This window comes from Dermochelys coriacea, chromosome 3 (assembly GCF_009764565.3).
Source record: "Dermochelys coriacea isolate rDerCor1 chromosome 3, rDerCor1.pri.v4, whole genome shotgun sequence".
NCBI classification, from domain to species: Eukaryota; Metazoa; Chordata; order Testudines; family Dermochelyidae; genus Dermochelys; species Dermochelys coriacea.
Window position 1 is genome coordinate 47,827,761 of NC_050070.1, and position 23,438 is coordinate 47,851,198.

Genomic DNA, 23,438 nt, shown 5'->3' on the forward strand with positions numbered 1-23,438 from the left:
TAGTCTGAGCCAAAGGAGGTGCAATTTTGTAGGTTCCAAAAATATTGGTTCTTTGTTCTCTTCTGAGGCTGGGGCACAGTTGTCTGTGGGTTGAAGTATAGTTCATGGGCCCTGGCCTGAATAAGGGTCAATGTGGAATCATTCAGCCCCAGGGGAAGTTACAAGTACAATCACTTCCTGAGTTGCCTGGCGCAAGTGAAGGGGGAGCTGGAGGGAGTGCCAGGCTCAGTGCTCAAACACATGCCACCTATACTAAGGAAGAATACAGACCGGAGGAGAGACAGTAATATTATTCATGCAGCAGTCATTATAGCTTCTAGATGGGCACTCTCAATCTTAATCTGTCTCTTGAAAACCTCTAAGACAATTATTTAACAAGTACAAAGCTTTACAGTCAGAAACATAATTTAAGATAAACGTCAAAATAACATCTCAGTGAACACAGTATAATTACATACATGATGTTTGGCAAGTTCAATTTCAATAGCCTTGGGGTCCCCACCCACAGGTTTCTGTTCATTCAGCAGGTCTTCTGTGTGCGTCAGCCATGTCAGTAATTCATCCAGGGCATGTTGGAACTGCCCCAAAGCTAACAAGGCACCCTCCAGCTTGTGCTATAGTGAAAATAAAATAAAAATAACAATGAAATTGTTTTATGAAGCTAATGATACAATTGGCTTAAACTGCATAGAATGCCACTAGACTCCATTTTCACCGAATGAGGAGCCTGAATCCAATAGTCAGAGCACTAATCAGTGAGCAGCAACATTATCCTAGCTCAAGCAATTGCTCTATAGCTAAAGCTGAGTTGGCAGTTCCATTATACAGCCTTAAATTCTAGCTCTAAACTCTTGGCCATTCCAGATCCTATTATAAAACAATGTACAGAATGTAGGCTATCTCAGCACAGAAATAATTGTATTTTTCATTATTTAGATTTTGATTTGAACTTAAATGCTACTTGGTCTGAGGTCTTTTTAATGAGCTTTAGTTTTTCAATGAAATGGTTCAATTTAGAAATTAATACAATTTTCGAAGCACTGCATTTTTCAATTTGCCTGTGTCATTTTGATAATTTAGTGTTTTGGAAAGAATGCTGAAGTGACTTATTTGTAAGTTTGAAAAAGAGGTGTTCAACACATTATTTTTGTATTTGGTCTCCTGTGAGTATTTACAAGTTTTCAACTGCCAATAAAATGCCATGAAAAAACAAATAGGATTTGATTTGATACTCGACACAGGAAGTGATATGCTGCCAAGTGTTTGAAAATCGTAAAGTAAAACTCAGTAAAATGTGAATTTTCTATTTCTGTAATTTTGTAATCCCTAAAACATAAAGAAAGAATATGTTACATGGGCTGGTACAAACACAGTGCATAACAAAAAGCTATGCTGGCATCTCTGCATCACATTGACAAACACCCATCCCAACTTTATTCACCTGTCTGTTAATAATTTTCTCCTCTAGATTGACCCACATCAGTTTGAGCTCTGAGAGGGGTTCTTGAACTGTGTGCTTGTCACTTTCTTCAGTAACCTTCTTCAACAACAGTTCTGCTTGATGATTTAGCCTTTCCATTTCTATCTGCTGTTGATAAGCCTCCATCTTAAATTGCTGTTGTAAATACAAACATACTGAAAACCATTTGTACACAGTAGAAATACTAGTGCTTAAAATATTACATGCAGCACTGTCAGCTGCCATGATGTTAATTTTTTCTTTTTTCTGTTCTAATGTGTTGTAATAATTGTCAAACCATGGTAATGTATTTCTGATTCAATATTTATATACAGTATGCTTTTAATCAAGAAGATCCCAGCTAACTGAAAAGACAAAGATAAGCGTTAAAGTTCCCCAAAATACTCTCCTTCCCTTTGGTAATCATGTGCATAGGAAGATACAGAATGTAAGACTGTTTACTGTCATGCATTCTGGTTTGTGGCAAAGGCAATAGTAATTTCTGGCTATTGGGGCTGAGATAATATACTACTCTGAACTTACATAGAACCTTTCGCTGAAAAATCTGAAAGCAATTTCAGTAGTCAGTTATCCTGTTTTACAGAAAGGCAAACTGAGGCAACAAGCTGATTCTTTTTCACTCAGATTTTTGTAAGGTATGTGGTTATGATTCATACAAAAAGTGAAAAGATATTGGAAAAAAGAAGTACGAAAGAAAGATATTAATCCTCTTGGCTAAGGCCATGCCGTGAGTCAGTAACAGTCAGGTGCTAAACCAAGGACTCTTGACTCCCAACTCCCACACTAGCCACTACACATCCCTGCTTCCTATTTAAAACATGCATAACAACATGCCGGTGTCATGACCATAATGAGTCATATTTCCACACAGTGGGATTCAGAGTTGGCTTAGAACTTTGATTCATAGCCCAGTGGGGTCTAGTGGAAATGATGTGATCTCAGTTTGTGTATTTAGGCATGATCCATGACATCAGGAGTCAGAAGCTTTGCAGGAAGTTGCCCACCCACATATCAGATGGAGGTCAAGTGCCCCAAAGGTAGCTGACACGGGGGCGGGGGGAGTGAGAAAAATAAAAGGTGAAGGGAAAAATATCTTCAAATAACCTTTTAACATAAATCAATGTTATAACAAATGTTTTTTCAGAGTTCTCAAATCATATTTACATAGAGTAAAATCTGGCCCTGCTGAATTCAGTGGGAAAGGTTTTCACCCAGATACAATAAGCTACTTACTGTAAAAGTATTATGATATTTGGAAGTTTTTATAGAACTACATTTGGCTGCTGAAATATGTAGAATTATGAAATAAGAAAAATAAACAGCTAGTTCATACCTTCAGTTCTGCAGTTTGCTGCTTCACTGTTTCTAGATCTGTTCCAACTGGTGACATTGAAGCTAATTTACTGCCAGCAATATCTACCCAGTCAAATATTGCCTGAAAATCACAACATTAAATTGCAGTATAAGATAAGTGAAACAGTATGATAAATCTTGTCATGAGGTACAGTTTGAAAGCTATGTACATTACAAGTATAATTCTCATGTGCATATTGCTGAGTTTATCTGCTACTGCAGGAAATAATTTCATTACCCTCTTCATTAGAAAATAATCTGGAAAAAAATCAAGTTATTAAAAAGTGTGTTGACAATCCAAGGCAGCGAATATTGATTACACTCACATCCTGCAACACCTAAATATACAAAAAACCCACTGATTTCAGTGCCAGGAATATGCATGTAAGAGATACAGGATTGGACTTTTATTAACAGCAAGATTCTCTCATAGTTACTTATATTGCATAGTACTTTACTTTGAGTAATTGCGCTGATTTCAATGGGACCTCTATTACAGCAAACGCACAGCACAGAATTGCTATTTCTGTAGTGTTCTGATCCTTTATTGAGATTGATTTTTATAGCTGATGTCACTGAATGAAATTTGGCTTTTATTAATGACTAATTAGGCACAAATCCTACTGAAGTCAATGTGAACAAAAATTCCCATTGAAGTCAATGTGAATTTTAATTGTACACTGCGTGTGGAATTAGACCCATTTAGTACATCTAAGGCTCCGTGCTGGGCTGTGTCTGAGCTGCAACTGATCAAACTCAGTAGGGAAGTGTAAAAGTAACTTCAAGTTACATTTATGTCTCCTCCCAATATTGAGGCTTTCCAGCCAATTTGTCTGTTCCTGAGATAATGTAGAACAGCCTGAAGGGTACTCTGCTTTATGCCAACAGCCCTGGAGGGCCGTAACAGCAGTCAGGGCCTGCAGTGGGAAAAGAATGCCTCAGCTCTGAACTGGTATTATGGCCTTCTATGCCATTAGCCAAGAAGGAGGATGGCTCTCCACCACAGGACAGTTTCCCAAGAATAGGCAATCCTGCACTCATTGCAGACAAAAACCCAGACAGACTTTGTATGTGATGGGCAATTTATCTGTAGACTTTTTAAAGTAAATCAGCTACATGCATGAGGTGTTCTGACTGGGTAAAATGATGTACTAAAAAACTACATAAACACAGCATGACGGAAATGAATAACATATTTAATTCAGAAAATGCAAAATCTTGTACTTATTGTATAAATGAAAGATCTGCAGTAAAATGGAGTTCCTTGAATTTGTCTTCTCTCCCAGGAAAATAGCAGCACTTAGGACTTGAACTATTTAATTTGTTTTTTTCTTCCCTTTTAGCTCATGTAAACATTGTGACACAGCTTCAACTTACATATTAACTGAAGCACTGAATGTATCACAATGGAATGTTGCCTATCAGCAGGGTTATCATGCAAAATGTGTGGTAACAAATAAAATCTGCTCTCACTCTAGTAATAAACAATGAAACTTTAACTCAAAATCTAAACACAATATGAAAAGTAAATAATTATACAAAGAATATAAACCAGCATATTTATGATATTATGCAACAAATCTGTGAAAATCCTTCAGTTTATTGAGGAAAATGTTAACCATAATTCTACAGATGAGAGCGATTGACAGCTACCCAGTAATATGGTGTTTTTTCTAAGACATAAAACATGATAACCTTTCTTACTCAAGATTTTGTTAGATACATCATAACCATCTTACCTGCAATCCATCTTGGTACTGAACAGCAGCCTGCATGGCTTCATCAAGTTTGTCTATCCGCTCTTTCCATGCTTTGTTTAGAGTGTCCCAAGCTGAATTCAGCTGCAATTAAATAGTGAAATATTTCAGTCAGACTTTGGATACTTCAAGGCCAAATCTTGTTCTAATTAAAGTCAATGGGTTTTGTCACTGAGTTCAGCTGGCCCCAAAACTTTAACATTACACTACTTCTAAGTACTTTCTAATGGACTATCCATTCTACCATACACAAACACTATAACATATTAGTATTATGCATTTATGTTACTTGTACCTCATCTATGCTCTTATTGACAATAGGCTTGTCAGGTTCTCCACAAGCAGCTATAAGTTCAGAACCTAAGTTTACCACCATATCGAGTTCTTCCTGCAGTCCATCAACTTCTTCTCTGATAGCCTAAAAGGAGAAAAAAATAAAATTTTCAATGTTGCTATATTTTAAAACTCAAGAACATAGATACAGTTGCTTTTAAGGAGCAACATTATTTGCCTTGATTCTTATTTATACTAAGATCACAAGTGTAACATCTCTCTGGCAATGTGAAAGGACCTTGAAGTAAGCATAAGTGCATGCTCACTTATAATGCCCCTTTATACTGACAGAGTGGCGTAAAGTGGCCTTCATTTAAATGAAAACCTGGGCTTATAAGAATAAGTGATTTTGTACAAAAGTAAAAAGTACAGCCTAGAAGGTTTTAATAATTTAGAGTTCTTCAACTTGCTGTTTTTGTTTTTCAGTGGTCACCATTCCCGCTGCTAAGTTGTTATAATCAATATAACTGATTGCAGGCTTGGAAGAAAGCATATTAATTTCATTTCTTTTAAATGCTACATAATATTCAGAGAATCTAAAATATGTATGACTTGTTTAATTTCAATTATGTATTTAACATACACACAGAGACACAGATAAGTCTATAGGCACTCACAGGTTGGAACATCTATGCACAAAAAGCAAAAGGACTGATATACTAATTGTTTGCCATGCAGTCTTGAAATACTGTTAGAGTTAATTTCTATGTAATTATCCCTCCTGGTTTCTGAAGGAATTCTCTTGCTGTATTTCATGGTAATTTTGTAAAAATATCACATTTCCTTTCCGTATTGGAAAAAAAATCCTTTAAACGTAAAAAAAAAATACTTTCTACTGACCTCTGCAGCCTCTTGCTGTTGTTTGACCACAGAGGGATCAACTCCGGGTCCCTCCAGTTCTCGGATGAAATCCTGAGTATCTTTAATAGTGACTACAAGAGCCATGTGATCACACCAGAACTTTTCAGCTAGCTCCATCACATCCAGCAATTTGGCCTCCCTTTCCTCAGTCAAGGCCTGGATGTCTTCCCAGATGAAGACCATTTGTTTAATTTTATCCTGAACAGCTAAATAGGCAAATGGACTCTATTACATGGGCAACCAACATTTATGTTTACTTTTATAATGATACATCATGCATACTATGTCAAATGTATACTCTTTATGGAGGAAACCAATTAGCTTTTTAATTCAGATTGTAAATTACTCACAACAATGATAAACAGAATAATTTAACATAGCACTTCAAAAAAACAAACAAACACAGGTCTGATTTATGACAACCATTCATAAAGCAAGTAGATTGCTTTTTTTAAACCTTAAGGCCCTTCTACAGGAGAACATTCAAAAATAAGCTAGCTGATAACCAAAAAATGAAGATTTTATTTACCACAGCTTTGTTTATTTCAACTAGAAAGAAATTTTCTCTCTCAGATAAATTATTACCTTTAGCAGATATATCCTTATCAGCTCCCTCTGAGCGAGCTATCATTTCCTCCCCACGCTGTTTGAGTGTCTCATACACGGGCTGAAGTTTTTCCAGATCTACTGACACATTCTTATTTTCGCTGATCTGCTCTTTAATCTTCTCAACCTCAGCTGAGATTGAAGGTGGCTGCCTCAGACGTTCAACTATGCGTTCCAGACTCTCAAGGGTTGGATCTATCTTGTCATGAAACTGGGGGAATAAAAGAGGGACAGGTGAGGAGGAAAGGAAATTGGAGGAAAGACAAAACAATCAAAAGATCTACATCTGAAGATTTCCTTGAAAAGAAAGGTACTGATAAACTAACATATTAAACATCCCTACTTGCATGGTGTGCTCTAATACCATGCAGCTCTTTGTCCCTTTCTAATGACTAGGCTACACAGAGAGCTCTGTGAGAGACAGCTACTGTCTCTAAACAAATGGACCAGGTCCTTAGGTCAAGCAACACAGATTCATGCTTTTGGATCCACAGGTCCTGGGTTCAGTCCCTGCAGCTCACCCATAGAGAGGCTTTGTTACACCTGCCAACAACATTTACCTGACTATAGTCCTGTTTAAGTAATAGACTACTTTGTTCCAAATTTTAGAGAACCATGGGTTTTCCACTTCCATCTTTTAACATGTATATGAAGTGATTGTATTCAATACAAAGCTTTGTATTATTTTAAGGATATGTATTACTATGATGTTTCACATTGGGAACAATGTTGTGCATGGAAACTCTGACAAGGGTTTGATGTGTCAGGTAATTGCTATGAACGAACTGTGTGGTGGTAGTAAGTCCAGATATCTATTATAAGCAGTATCTAACACACTTGGAAGAAACGTGGAAGAACCTGAGAGAGCAGGGTCATCTGAAGTGAAACAAAGAGCAATTCCTTTATACTGAAAAGAAGATGGATCCAAAGAAAGTACAATTTCCCCTTTCTTGTGGCAGATTCACTATACATCTGACTTTTCAACAGAATGTGTGAATGATGTTAATAAACTGTGGTGTACTTGTTAGAATGTGTATGAATATCCTACATGCTTGTGAAGTATATACTAAGGGTGAGATGCAGCTGTTACTATATTCAGATGTCTATTACATTTATTGTGACACTAGGAAATCAAATCCCATATAAGTGATAAAAACTGAAGTTAAATTAGTTTAGCTCTTCTCTGATTTGCTCTACTCTAATTATACAAAAATTAAAATTCTGATGAACTCATTAGGCCTGATTTTGCTCCTACTGAAGTAAATGAGACATTTGCCCTTAACTTTTGTAGGGAATATAGTATGTCTATAAAACAGTACATCTTCTGGGCTTACACAATGCCTTTCATGCATAAGATAGCCTAGTGCACTTTACACATTGGTGAGTTAGATACTGATACTTCCAAGACTGTGTAAGCAAATGCTTACAACTCCACCATATTATATATTTATGACAATACACTCTGGTATATCTTAATAAAAAGGGATTATATCAAAACAAATTCTATTGTCTTCTTTTTCTCATGTGTACATACATTTTTATAAACATATATAAGTTTAATCTCAACACATTTTTAAAATATGTAAGCAGCTTTTCAACATACTGATACTCTGGATGTTACAAAGGGGCATGCATGTATGATGGTTTCTTTACACAGAGAAACTCTTTTGTGTTTATATATTTGGCACTCAATATTGGGGTTGGAATAGAAAGTGAGTAGCCTGATTTTTAAAGGTATAGAGATAAGCTCCAATGGACTTTAATGGCAGCAGGACTGAACCCTTAAAGTACAGAACAATGTTTCCATCTACAATAATTGGTTGTATTTCAGCAGCATGTGTAATTTGATTGTTTTAGAATGCTTAAAAGTATGATAGGCCAACATAATAACTGGAAATAGTACATTTAGATACTGATGATATGGGCTGCTCAATTTTTACACACACCGTTAGCAGTCTGGGAACATAGTGAAATGACCCAAGGGGAAAAAAAGTATATAAAGACATATCCTGAGGAGCATTTTAAAGTTTGTTACTTAGAGAAGCATTTGGGAAAGTATTCTAGATCTGGAGAGACTATGAGTACTATTACTTGTTCCCCAGTGCATGGGAAGGAGGGAGAAGTTATTGTGACAGCACAGCTGTATAAAATGTAGTGGTTTTATTCTGGCTTTGGGCTGTATTGTTTTCTCTCTCTCTCTCTCTCTCACACACACACACAGAGTGAGTTTTGTTTTGAATTTGAGAGAACTAAAAAAAAGTCAAAGTGAAACTAAAAAACAGAATTTCAGCGAGTTCAAAAGTGAAACCATGCAAAACCTCAAATGTCTCAAGGATTTGATGCATAATAATACACCAACTCAGGTTCACTGAACCTTAGTTCATTTTCCTAGGAACCCATTGAGAGTTATTTAAGTCTGTAATGACATGTGAAATCTGGTAAAATCTGGGGGTTCCATTGTGATGACTGCACAAAAGTACTAATTATAAAACACTGGCTAGCAGTTTGTACATATGTTCAAGTGCTTGTGATTATCTCATTTTCTAATGGCTGGTCTACAAAGAAGATGTAAACCCTTCTACTTATAACATTTAAGGGAGATTCTCCTTCACCTTCAGTGGTAGAGATCTGCATTGGTAGCTGAATGTTGTGAATTCCAACTGTGTATGTGTGACTTAGCTGATTGACTCTGGTGTCCCTACATTGGGGGAAGCATGGATTACTAATATGCATGGAAGAGAAAATGTTTGCCCAGAACAAAGATGAAAGTAACACCCCATATTTAGCATTCAGATGTTTCTTAAATAATGACTTCAAAATGATTTGCCATGTGGCAATAAAATGCTGCAAGGATAGCATAAGTATATTGATCAATATAAAAAGTTATAACCCCCTAACTAACAGAAAAGCAATGCAATGAGCAATGATCTGAGCATTCACAGGCCATGTGGATGGGTATGGCAGATAAACCTGCCATTTATGGTTAATCGATAGCCTAATGAAAATATATATATATATTTTTGAATGAACCCAGTTACTTTGAGTTTAAATTGATACCTGAGTAGACTGAGAAATGGCTTCATCCAGTGCCAGTGCTCGCTTTTTGACATCTTCTTTAATTTGACTGTAAAGGGTGTCAGCTGCCACGTATTTCTCTTGGATACAAAAACCTTCTCCTGGGCTCAACTCCAACAACTGAGGGCCAGTTTTGTTCATCTTATCTATATGAGGCTTGTGTTCAGCAATCAGCTCACGCAGTTGCTATAACAAACCAAATAACTTATCAGTTTCTTACGCTTACACCTCCACATTACAGCTGTCTGCACTTCTAACACATCCAGCTGGCAAGGAATTTTAAACAAATACTTTTCATCCTAAAGTACAGCACAAATCACATTGAATATAGTCAGTCATTGGCCTTTCTGTAATGGTTCTCTTTCCAACACTGAATAGCTATCCAGGCACAAAATGTTACATTTAAAGATATACTAGGAAGCTTGATGAAGTAAATAATGTAGAACATATTATTATATCCAAGATGCTAACTGTGCATCTGATACTGGCCATGGACACTCCATTTCATGTTAGAGTCTGTAATTCTTGCAATGGCAGTAATATTACAGATATGTGCATAAAAACACTGGATATCTGCTCTTGACATAATGCACCTTGAGGTTAGTACTAATCCTTATCACTTACATAGTGCCTTCCCTCTAACAACCGCACTAACATTAGCATCAAAGCACTCTGTGATGTAGATATGGAAAGTCTTATCATCCTGGATTTACAGGGGGAAAACTGAAGCACAGAGAGGTTAAAATGAGTGAGTGGTAGAGCTGGGAATAAAACCTACATATCCTGTTTCCCAGTTCTCCGTTTCAGTCACAAGACCACAGTCTGCCCAACCCCAGGATTTATAAATGCATGCTAAGTTTTTGACGGAGACAAGCACATCAATTTGGCCCCAACTGACCCATCCCTGAAAATAAAATCCAGTCCTTTAGGGAAATCAGTTAAAGTCTTTGGGATTAAGTCCCAACCTAGCCCCTCTGCATTCCCACTCCCTCTACTACTTTTTACAGCAGATCTTCTGGATAGTGGGTGAAAGGGTTTGTGTGAGTAGCCCACTCTCCCCACCTATATGACTTCTTATCCTACCTGAAGGCTCACTCTCTCCCTGTCCAATCAGGTCCCATCCTCTGGCATGGAAGATTCACCCCTTCCTGTTGCAGTGAACCCTAGTAATTCCTGATAAGGTCCCATTGATTAGCTACTTTGAAACTGAAAAGATCCTTGGAGTTACATTCCAGAGTACACTGTGCAGAGCTGTGAAAGTGTCGGTGACCGAGTCATGGGCAGTCTTGCCTAGTAGTTGGAGCAAGAGGCTGGCCTACCAGTTAGAACTGAATCCAGATGGGACAGATCCAGGAGTGAACCCAAGGATCATAACCAGAGTCAGAGACCAAAGCCTAAACTGAAGGGTTAATTGGAGTCACAGTCAGCAGGAGTAGTGGCGGGTCAGAACCAGGAGTCAGAAACAAAAGCCTTAGCTGAAGACTTAGCCAGAGGGGGAGCTGATGGTCTGAGCCAGGCATATAAGGTGAGGAAGGAGCTGGGGTCTGGAGCAGGCACAGGCTGGAGCAGGAGCAAGATTAGAGACAGTAGAACCAGAGATGGGACCAAGCACAGCTGCAGGCTAGGAATGTGTTGAGCAGCCACTGGACTGCAGTTGCTACTGAGCTTAAGTCTCAGCCTGCAGATTCCTGCTGCTAATCAGGTGGCACAGTCAATCAGACAGATTGTATCAGGGCAGCTGCACTCATTGGGTTGCCAGGAGATTGGCTCTGCTGCAGCTGGTTTCTGACAGTCCCCCCACATCAAGTGTGCTTCCTAGGGACCGTAGGACCTAGTTTCATAGAATCATAGAATCATAGAATATCAGGGTTGGAAGGGACCCCAGAAGGTCATCTAGTCCAACCCCCTGCTCAAAGCAGGACCAAGTCCCAGTTAAATCATCCCAGCCAGGGCTTTGTCAAGCCTGACCTTAAAAACCTCTAAGGAAGGAGATTCTACCACCTCCCTAGGTAACGCATTCCAGTGTTTCACCACCCTCTTAGTGAAAAAGTTTTTCCTAATATCCAATCTAAACCTCCCCCATTGCAACTTGAGACCATTACTCCTCGTTCTGTCATCTGCTACCATTGAGAACAGTCTAGAGCCATCCTCTTTGAAACCCCCTTTCAGGTAGTTGAAAGCAGCTATCAAATCCCCCCTCATTCTTCTCTTCTGCAGACTAAACAATCCCAGCTCCCTCAGCCTCTCCTCATAAGTCATGTGCTCTAGACCCCTAATCATTTTTGTTGCCCTTCGTTGTACTCTTTCCAATTTATCCACATCCTTCCTGTAGTGTGGGGCCCAAAACTGGACACAGTACTCCAGATGAGGCCTCACCAGTGTCGAATAGAGGGGAACGATCACGTCCCTCGATCTGCTCGCTATGCCCCTACTTATACATCCCAAAATGCCATTGGCCTTCTTGGCAACAAGGGCACACTGCTGACTCATATCCAGCTTCTCGTCCACTGTCACCCCTAGGTCCTTTTCCGCAGAACTGCTGCCGAGCCATTCGGTCCCTAGTCTGTAGCGGTGCATTGGATTCTTCCATCCTAAGTGCAGGACCCTGCACTTATCCTTATTGAACCTCATTAGATTTCTTTTGGCCCAATCCTCCAATTTGTCTAGGTCCTTCTGTATCCTATCCCTCCCCTCCAGCGTATCTACCACTCCTCCCAGTTTAGTATCATCCGCAAATTTGCTGAGAGTGCAATCCACACCATCCTCCAGATCATTTATGAAGATATTGAACAAAACGGGCCCCAGGACCGACCCCTGGGGCACTCCACTTGACACCGGCTGCCAACTAGACATGGAGCCATTGATCACTACCCGTTGAGCCCGACAATCTAGCCAGCTTTCTACCCACCTTATAGTGCATTCATCCAGCCCATACTTCCTTAACTTGCTGACAAGAATGCTGTGGGAGACCGTGTCAAAAGCTTTGCTAAAGTCAAGAAACAATACATCCACTGCTTTCCCTTCATCCACAGAACCAGTAATCTCATCATAAAAGGCGATTAGATTAGTCAGGCATGACCTTCCCTTGGTGAATCCATGCTGACTGTTCCTGATCACTTTCCTCTCCTCTAAGTGCTTCAGGATTGATTCTTTGAGGACCTGCTCCATGATTTTTCCGGGGACTGAGGTGAGGCTGACCGGCCTGTAGTTCCCAGGATCCTCCTTCTTCCCTTTTTTAAAGATGGGCACTACATTAGCCTTTTTCCAGTCATCCGGGACTTCCCCCGTTCGCCACGAGTTTTCAAAGATAATGGCCAAGGGCTCTGCAATCACAGCCGCCAATTCCTTCAGCACTCTCGGATGCAATTCGTCCGGCCCCATGGACTTGTGCACGTCCAGCTTTTCTAAATAGTCCCTAACCACCTCTATCTCTACAGAGGGCTGGCCATCTCTTCCCCATTTTGTGTTGCCCAGCACAGCAGTCTGGGAGCTGACCTTGTTAGTGAAAACAGAGGCAAAAAAAGCATTGAGTACATTAGCTTTTTCCACATCCTCTGTCACTAGCTTGCCTCCCTCATTCAGTAAGGGGCCCACACTTTCCTTGGCTTTCTTCTTGTTGCCAACATACCTGAAGAAACCCTTCTTGTTACTCTTGACATCTCTTGCTAGCTGCAGCTCCAGGTGCGATTTGGCCCTCCTGATATCTTTCCTACATGCCCGAGCAATATTTTTATACTCTTCCCTGGTCATATGTCCAAGCTTCCACTTTTTGTAAGCTTCTTTTTTATGTTTAAGATCCGCTAGGATTTCACCATTAAGCCAAGCTGGTCGCCTGCCATATTTACTATTCTTTCGACTCATCGGGATGGTTTGTCCCTGTAACCTCAACAGGGATTCCTTGAAATACAGCCAGCTCTCCTGGACTCCCTTCCCTTTCATGTTAGTCCCCCAGGGGATCCTGGCCATCTGTTCCCTGAGGGAGTCAAAGTCTGCTTTCCTGAAGTCCAGGGTCCGTATCCTGCTGCTTACCTTTCTTCCCTGCGTCAGGATCCTGAACTCAACCAACTCATGGTCACTGCCTCCCAGATTCCCATCCACTTTTGCTTCCCCCACTAATTCTACCCGGTTTGTGAGCAGCAGGTCAAGAAAAGCGCTCCCCCTAGTTGGCTCCCCTAGCACTTGCACCAGGAAATTGTCCCCTACGCTTTCCAAAAACTTCCTGGATTGTCTATGCACCGCTGTATTGCTCTCCCAGCAGATATCAGGAAAATTAAAGTCACCCATGAGAATCAGGGCATGCGATCTAGTAGCTTCCGTGAGTTGCCGGAAGAAAGCCTCATCCACCTCATCCCCCTGGTCCGGTGGTCTATAGCAGACTCCCACCATGACATCACTCTTGTTGCACACACTTCTAAACTTAATCCAGAGACACTCAGGTTTTTCCACAGTTTCGTACCGGAGCTCTGAGCAGTCATACTGCTCCCTTACATACAGTGCTACTCCCCCACCTTTTCTGCCCTGCCTGTCCTTCCTGAACAGTTTATAACCATCCATGACTGTACTCCAGTCATGTGAGTTATCCCACCAAGTCTCTGTTATTCCAATCACGTCATAATTCCTTGACATCACCAGGACCTCCAGTTCTCCCTGCTTGTTTCCAAGGCTTTGTGCATTTGTATATAAGCACTTGAGATAACCTGTTGATCGCCCCTCATTCCCAGTATGAGGCAGGAGCCCTCCCCTCACAGACATTCCTGCCTGTGCTTCCTCCCGGTATCCCGCTTTCCCACTTACCTCAGGGCTTTGGTCTCCTTCCCCCGGTGAACCTAGTTTAAAGCCCTCCTCACTAGGTTAGCCAGCCTGCTGGCAAAGATGTTCTTTCCTCTCTTCGTAAGATGGAGCCCGTCTCTGCCCAGCACTCCTCCTTCATGGAACACCATCCCATGGTCAAAGAATCCAAAGCCTTCTCTCCGACACCACCTGCGTAGCCATTCGTTGACCTCCACGATTCGACGGTCCCTACCCAGGCCTTTTCCTTCCATGGGGAGGATGGACGAGAACACCACTTGCGCCTCCAACTCCTTTATCCTTCTTCCCAGAGCCACGTAGTCCGCAGTGATCCGCTCAAGGTCATTCTTGGCAGTATCATTGGTGCCCACGTGGAGAAGCAGGAAGGGGTAGCGATCCGAGGGCTTGATGAGTCTCGGCAGTCTCTCCGTCACATCACGAATCTTAGCCCCTGGCAAGCAGCAGACTTCTCGGTTTTCCCGGTCAGGGCGGCAGATAGATCGCCCTGATAGTTTCAGGGCGTACTTCCATATGATGGAAGACATATAAGAGTTCTAGATCATGGACATTTTCTGCCAGCTCCAATTCTTCCAGTCCATAACTCTCCCAGTCCACCAGATAACAGAGTTTGCCTCAAACTCATTTGGAGACTAGAATTTTCCAGACCTCATATTCCTCTTGTCCCTGGATACTGATGGGAGGTGGTGGTGGAGTAGAGTGACCATGAAAGGGATTCTCCATGTACGGTGTTAGAAGAGACATAGGGAAAACCAGGTGGACCTTCAAATGTGCCAGCATTCCCTAAACACTATGGGGTTAATTTGTTCCATGACCTTAAATGGGCCTAGGTACTGATGGTCCTATTTACTTGGGAACGGGTGGATTTTAGATGTTTGGAGGACAACCAAACAATATCTCCTACAGCTAGGGTCGGTGTGACTTGGCATTTTTGGTTAGTATGATATTTGTATGCCTCCTTTGAACCTTCAAGGATTCAATAAGCTCTTGGTGCTCCCGGTGAAGGTGGGCAACTAGATCTGCTGTGGTAGGGACCTGGGAGTCTGGAGGTGCAGCTGAATGAAGTCAAGCATGGAAACTGTAATTTATGTAGAATGGGCTATCTTGGGTGGATGCATGAGTGGAATTGTTGTATGCAAACTCTGCATATGGCAGAAGGATGACCCAGTCATCTTGATGATAATTCAGAAAGCAATGGAGGTATTGCTTGAGGACCTGGTTCACTTATTCTGTCTGCCCATTGGTCTATGGGAGATAAGGTGAGGAGGTAAGCAATTCCATTCTTAAGAGTTTGCACCAAAAAATGGGAAGTGAATTGCAAACATTGATCTCAGACTATCGTTGGCAGCTCATGGAGCCAAAACAACATGATCTAGAAAAAGAAAAAGGTGGGCCCTTTACTGGGTGGTTGAGAGAGTGTGAATGGAAATAAAGTGCACGATCTTAGTGAGGACATCAATGGTGACAAGGATGATGGTGCAAGCCTATGATGAAGTCCAAGGATACCGAGGACCAGGATTGAGATGGGGTAGGCAAAGCATGAAGGAGGACGAGTGGTTCCGTACGTAGGCACTTGGTTTGACAGCACAGATCACATGAATTAACGTACCTCTTAACACCAGTGTCAATGTTGGCCACCAGAAATTCCACAACACTTAGGTCTTGGGTTTTGAAGCAGACAAAATGGCAGGCAATTGGCATATTGTGACACATCATTAACACCTCAAGTCTGGGCTGGACCTCTGGGATATAACGGCACTTTCCGTGATAAAGCAGACCATCCTTCAAATGAAACCATGAGCTGGGCAGAATGTTAGAAGCATCTACGGACTGACAGACCTTAGCAGCTTGGTCAGGGGGAACAGGGATGGGATGAGGAACATCCAATCCTGTTTGCTATCCCATGACTAAAATTTGACAGGTGTACAATGGTAACCAAGGGAGCAATGCCTGACTTGGCAAATATGTGCTTGTGGGACTGGATATCTGACTTCCCATTCCGTGATCCAGGGTGATACATGATGACAAAATCAAATCTGGCAAAGAAAAGTGATTTGCCACTTGTCGCTGGTTAAGGTTACAAGCAGTTCAAAGATATTCCAAATTCTTGTGGTCAGCTCAGTTCTTAGCAGGGTATCCCATGGCTTAGTGTCCAAATTCTCCACAATACAGGTGTAGATCTGAAGCACACCACCAGCCCTTCTCTGCATCAGATAGGCAAGTCTGAACCCAGCTGATCTTCCTGGGCCCCTGTGATGAGCACATGGAAGGGGATCAACTCCCTCTCCAAGAGGTGTTCAGTCAGGCAATCATCAATACTGATACAAAACTTGACCAAGGCATCCAAGACAGGTGGCTGCTCCACCAGCGCCAGCTTATTCTTGATTTCCTTGCTTATGGCATATCAGAAATGGTAGTGCTGCATCACTTCATCCCATTTAGTGTCTACTGCCAGCAATGGAACTCTCTGGAAAACATGGCAACTGACCTGTTTCCCTGATGCAGCCCTCTAAGTGCATTCTTGGTGGACTTCATGCAATCGAGATCATCAACCACAAATGCCACAGCTCGAACAAACTCTTCAAACTACCCCAGCATGGGGCTAGAAGTCTCCAGGAGGGAAGACACTGGACCTCCCTAGTTAGCAGACTAATAATAAGTCCTACTCAGGTCTGGTCAGTAGAGAATGACTGGGGCTGTAGAATGAACAGGAGCCGTCATTGGTTCATGAAACTACAGAACTTGTTACAGTCCCCATCAATTTTATCCAGCATTGGAATCTCCAGTTTCTAGAAGCTGGGGCGACAGCTATGGGCGGGACAATTTGAGCCTGTAAGTCTCAAGTGTGTACTTACAAAACCATAACCTGGGCCTGTAGGGTCTGCAGGAATCCCACTGTGTCCAGCAGGAGCATGGTTGCCTCTGTGGAATCCATCTGAAGGATAGTACTGCTACTTATCCACCCTTGTTCAATCTTTTGGGCTGCTCAAAGTGTTAGCGATTGAGTTGTGGGCGATCTAGCCAAGTGGCTGAAGCAAGAGTCTGGCCTATCAGACAGAGCTGAATCCAGATGTGGGAGGTCCAGGACTGAAGTCCAGGGTTATAGCTGGGCATCAGAGACCAAAGCCCAAGCCGAAGAGTTAACCGGAGTCACAGTCAGAAGGTGGAGGAGAAGGTCAGAACCAGAAGTCAGAAACCAAAGCCTAAGCTGAATGGCTAGCCAGAGTCACAGTCTGAAGCAGAGAGTCTGAGCCAGCAGCCAGAGATCAGGAAGGAGCTGGTGGCTGGGGCTAGGGCAGAGGCAGGAGCAATACTAGAGACAGTATAGGCAGGTACAGGACCATGTGCAGCTGTGGGCTAGGAATGCAAGCAGCCACTAGACTGCTCCTGCTACTGAGCATAAGTATCAGCCTGCAGATTTTTGCATCCATCAGGTAATGCAGTCAAACAGACAGCTTCCATCAGGGCCAGCTTCACTCACTGGGTTGCCAGGAGACTGGCTCAGCTGCAGGCTGTCTCCTGACAGAAAGCCAGGAACAAGCAAAAACACTGCTCCTATTCCAAGCTTTCTTTTACATTTTAAAATGCATTGTGAGGACCCAACAGAGGGGTAGATAGGTCAGGCTGCAAATAAATCTCTTCCCCTTCAGCAGAGAAGATCTTAATCCTGAATTGTATCTCATCTGCTCTCCCTAGAAAAAGAATGAGATCTAGGGTGGGGTAGGAGACAACCAGGTCTCTTCCCCAAAATAATGATGTAGCAATGAAAGCCAAAGCTTATGTAGGAGAGGTAAGTAATGTGGGATCTCGGGAAGGAGGATTGCTCGGCATGATTGGGGTCCTCAAAGGTTCAGTAAAGTCTGAACTTATGGATGACTATCCACAGAGAACACTTTTGGTTTTGCCTATCACTGGATTCTAAGTAACTGATCAGCAAAGAGAGCAATTGTCTCAATCCTAATCATTCCATAATACTGACTCCAGATCAGTATTGTAGCCATGTTGGTCCCAAGATATGAAAGAGACAAGGTGGCTGAGGCAAATCTTTATTATCTCACCCACTTTGTCTGTAGTGACTGTACGTTTCACTCCTACCCTTTGCCACAAGCTGCAGTGGTAGAAAAAAGATATAAAGCAGTGAATAAGTGGGTATGCTATAGTAATTAAAAAAAGGAGAAAAGGATTTTACAAAATTTCAGATATCTGGGTTTTGCATACTCACAGGGGAAGTTTACCCCTATGCATCAGAATACCACAAGATCCATGCATCCACTTAAGTTCTATTTAAATGGTGCACAGGTGCTGAGGCAACTCTCTTTCAGTAGTAAATTTCACCCAGATTGATTTACTGTATTATTAAAATAGGATTAACTAAATGCAGTAAATGACTCTAGATATAATAAAACAAATGCTATTTAACTATAACATAAAAAATAAAATGGAGTACAGTTCACTGTAGTAACATTTAAAACAAAAATAAAATAAGGCAAGATATGATTTAGGAGGTCTTTCTCATGGCAAACTATTTTGGAAACAATTCCAGAAAATCAGTATTTCAGTTTAGATCCATTGTTCATTAAAAACTTGTATAACATTAGTCTTCTGCTAAACAAACAAATCTTCACGTAATGGTATGATCTAGTAAAAATACAAATGATGGGCCGCATGCAAGCAAAATGATTGAAGTCAATGGACCTAATTGCGAGACAAAAGTGAGCAAGATTAGGCTTGTAACTAAGGAACATGTTTTGCAAAGATGATGTAATATACCCAGTCTTACTCTCTTAATGGAAAATGTTTGTCTCTGATAGACAATACACATAGTTTGAAGGCAATTAGGTGAAGCCACTGTACATCAACCAATATATTTGAACTGTGCATTTGCATTAAAATCTCAGAGAAAACAAGACAGTGAGTTGCTAAAATTGTAAATCTATGGAACTAAGTACATGTATCCACTGTAAAATCAGTGCACTGAGGAATATAATATGAACATTGAGTAGCTAATATACAAAACATGATATATTCTATACCAAATGCAAACAATCTTGTTTGTAGGCAAGATCATATTCAACTCACTAAACTAATATGTAGCATTTATTTTGTTTCAGAGTAGCAGCCGTGTTAGTCTGCATTCGCAAAATGAAAAGGAGTACTTGTGGCACCTAGAGACTAACAAATTTATTAGAGCATAAGCTTTCGTGAGCTACAGCTCACTTCATCGGATGCATTTGGTGGAAAAAACAGAGGAGAGATTTATATACACACACACACAGAGAACATGAAACAATGGGTTTATCATACACACTGTAAGGAGAGTGATCACTGAAGATAAGCCATCACTAGCAGCAGGGGGGGGGAAAGGAGGAAAACCTTTCATGGTGACAAGCAAGGTAGGCTAATTCCAGCAGTTAACAAGAATATCAGAGGAACAGTGGGGGGTGGGGTGGGGGGGGGAGAAATACCATGGGGAAATAGTTTTACTTTGTGTAATGACTCATCCATTCCCAGTCTCTATTCAAGCCTAAGTTAATTGTATCCAGTTTGCAAATTAATTCCAATTCAGCAGTCTCTCCTTGGAGTCTGTTTTTGAAGCTTTTTTGTTGAAGGATAGCCACTCTTAGGTCTGTGATCGAGTGACCAGAGAGATTGAAGTATTCTCCAACTGGTTTTTGAATGTTATAATTCTTGACGTCTGTTTTGTGTCCATTCATTCTTTTACGTAGAGACTGTCCAGTTTGGCCAATGTACATGGCAGAGGGGCATTGCTGGCACATGATGGCATATATCACATTGGTAGATGCGCAGGTGAACGAGCCTCTGATAGTGTGGCTGATGTGATTAGGCCCTATGATGGTATCCCCTGAATAGATATGTGGACAGAGTTGGCAACGGGCTTTGTTGCAAGGATAGGTTCCTGGGTTAGTGGTTCTGTTGTGTGGTGTGTGGTTGCTGGTGAGTATTTGCTTCAGATTGGGGGGCTGTCTGTAAGCAAGGACTGGCTTGTCTCCCAAGATCTGTGAGAGTGATGGGTCGTCCTTCAGGATAGGTTGTAGATCCTTGATGATGCGTTGGAGAGGTTTTAGTTGGGGGCTGAAGGTGATGGCTAGTGGCATTCTGTTATTTTCTTTGTTGGGCCTGTCCTGTAGTAGGTAACTTCTGGGTATTCTTCTGGCTCTGTCAATCTGTTTCTTCACTTCAGCAGGTGGGTATTGTAGTTGTAGGAATGCATGATAGAGATCTTGTAGGTGTTTGTCTCTGTCTGAGGGGTTGGAGCAAATGCGGTTATATCGTAGCGCTTGGCTGTAGACAATGGATCATGTGGTATGATCTGGAGGAAAGCTAGAGGCATGTAGGTAGGAATAGCAGTCAGTAGGTTTCCGATATAGGGTGGTGTTTATGTGACCATCGCTTATTAGCATCGTAGTGTCCAGGAAGTGGATCTCTTGTGTGGACTGGTCCAGGCTGAGGTTGATGGTGGGATGGAAATTGTTGAGATCATGGTGGAATTCCTCAAGAGCTTCTTTTCCATGGGTCCAGATGATGAAGAAGTCATCAATGTAACGCAAGTAGAGTAGGGGCATTAGGGGACGAGAGCTGAGGAAGCGTTGTTCTAAGTCAGCCATAAAAATGTTGGCATACTGTGGGGACATGCGGGTACCCATCGCAGTGCCGCTGATTTGAAGGTATACATTGTCACCAAATGTGAAATAGTTATGGGTGAGGACAAAGTCACAAAGTTCAGCCACCAGGTTAGCTGTGACAGTATCGGGGATACTGTTCCTGACGGTTTGTAGTCCATCTTTGTGTGGAATGTTGGTGTAGAGGGCTTCTACATCCATAGTGGCTAGGATGGTGCTTTTAGGAAGATCACCAATGGACTGTAGTTTCCTCAGGAAGTCATTGGTGTCTCGAAGATAGCTGGGAGTGTTGGTAACGAAGGGCCTGAGGAGGGAGTCTACATAGCCAGACAATCCTGCTGTCAGGGTGCCAATGCCTGAGATGATGGGGCGTCCAGGATTTCCAGGTTTATGGATCTTGGGTAGCAGATAGAATACCCCATTTATTTTGTGACTTTATTATCCACACTTGAGTCCTGCATTCAGTGTCATAGCAAATGTCTAAAAATATTTTATGTATTAGAAATCACGTACATTATCCACTGGAACCTAAGTGCTGTATGCTTGGCCTCTCTGTCTGTAACACTGGAAAATCTATTGTCTCATTATCTTCTTGGCTCATAAAAAAAATAAGATTAGCTCTCCAAAGGAATAACAAAAAAAAAAAAAAAAAGAGAAATGTTGCATATCTACATATTTTATATATACATAGCACCTAAACTACTGATAGGCATTATTAATCTGAAATAAAGGAACAAATAAAAATGAAAAGGAGTACTTGTGGCACCTCAGAGACTAACAAATTTATTAGAGCATAAGCTTTCGTGAGCTACAGCTCTCTTCATCGGATGCATACAGTGGAAAATATAGTAGGGATATTTGATATACACAGAGAACATGAAACAATGCGTGTTACCATACAGACTTTAACAAGAGTGATCAGGAAAGGTGAGCTATTACCAGCAGGAGAGCGAGGGACACCTTTTGTAGTGATAATCAAGGTGGGCCATTTCTAGCAGTTTACAAGAACAGTAGTATGGACCACATATCTATTCAGGGGACACCGTCATGGGGCCTAATCACATCAGCCACAGTATCAGAGGCTCGTTCACCTGCACATCTACCAATGTGATATATGCCATCATGTGCCACCAATGCCTCCCTGCCATGTACATTGGCCAAACTGGACAGTCTCTACGTAAAAGAATAAATGGACACAAATCAGACATCAAGAATTGTAACATTCAAAAGACAGTCGGAGAACATTTCAAATTCTTTGGTCACTTGATTACAGACCTAAAAATGGCAAACCTTCAACAAAAAAACTTCAAAAACAGACTCCAATGAGAGACTGCTGAATTGGAATTAATTTGCAAACTGGATATTATTAGGAAATAGATATTCAGGCCTGCCTGTAAAGGCCTATACTCTAAGAATTTAGGTGTATTCTTATCACTTAGCTAGTTATAGAGATACAAAAGAAAGAATCAAAATCACTGTCTGCCGGTGTAAAGTCCTTCTTTTACTGTGACAGTCTGAGGCCCTGTTCTTAGGCTAAGGCCTTTGGCTAAGCAGCACAGGCAGCTATAAGCTAGGAAGTGAATGGTCACATCTTTACATTCCAACCTAGCCACATTGAAATAAGGTGCTATTGGGCTGTTAGGAATATAATCCTGTCCTGATAATGCCTATCGCCTCCAGAGAAAAGGAAGTGCCTAGAAAATGTAAAAGGAAACTTAGTTTGATAGTATCCTGTCTGGCAAGAACTCACTTATCAATAGACACAGTTGGGAAAGCCTTATGTCTTTATAGATGTAGTTGTGAAATCCTCAATTCTGTGTTGTTCTATCGCTGTAGTCCCCATTTCCCTGTTTATGTCTGTATAATCTCTGTCTGGTTCTGTGATTGATTCTGTCTGCTGTATAATTAATTTTGCTGGGTGTAAACTAATTAAGGTGGTGGGATATAATTGGTTAAATAATCATGTTACATTATGTTAGGATTGGTTAGTTAAATTTCAGTAAAATTATTGGTTAAGGTATAGCTAAGCAGAACTCAAGTTTTACTATATAGTCTGCAATCAATCAGGAAGTAAGGGGGGAAATGGGAACAGGGAATGGGGGTGGGGAATTGGAATCATGTTTTGCTAACGGGGGAATGGGAACAGGGACACAGGTAAGGCTCTGTGGTGTCAGAGCTGGAAAGGGGGACACTAAGTAAGGAAAGTGGAATCATGCTTGCTGGAAGTTCACCCCAAGAAACATCAAATTGTTTGCACCTTTGGACTTCAGGTATTGTTGCTCTCTGTTCATGCGAGAAGGACCACGGAAGTAAGTGGGTGAAGGAATAAGCCCCTAACAGATACAATTAACTTACGCTTGAATAAGGACTGGGAATGGGTGTGTCATTACACAAAGTAAAACTATTTCCCCTTGTTTATTTCCCCTCCTACTGTTCTTGTAAAGTGCTAGAAATGGCTCACCTTGATTATCACTCCAAAGGTGTCCCATTTCCCCCTCCCCCCATGGGCGCTCTCCTGCTGGTAAT

The 23,438-nt window shown here is 41.4% G+C and overlaps 1 protein-coding gene across 15 annotated transcripts in view; it reads right to left on the reverse strand.

The window, feature by feature from the left end:
- DST (dystonin) overlaps positions 1-23,438 on the reverse strand; it is a 468,601-nt gene that overhangs the window by 45,394 nt on the left and 399,769 nt on the right. For all 15 annotated transcript variants that reach the window (XM_038397725.2, XM_038397722.2, XM_038397727.2 and 12 more), the window contains 8 exons: positions 9,448-9,651; positions 6,370-6,601; positions 5,764-5,990; positions 4,886-5,008; positions 4,573-4,674; positions 2,814-2,915; positions 1,442-1,615; positions 459-614 (listed from right to left, as the gene is read on the reverse strand). In XM_038397725.2, coding sequence (XP_038253653.1) covers positions 459-614; positions 1,442-1,615; positions 2,814-2,915; positions 4,573-4,674; positions 4,886-5,008; positions 5,764-5,990; positions 6,370-6,601; positions 9,448-9,651 — 1,320 coding nt within the window. The remainder of the gene's footprint in view (positions 1-458; positions 615-1,441; positions 1,616-2,813; positions 2,916-4,572; positions 4,675-4,885; positions 5,009-5,763; positions 5,991-6,369; positions 6,602-9,447; positions 9,652-23,438) is intronic.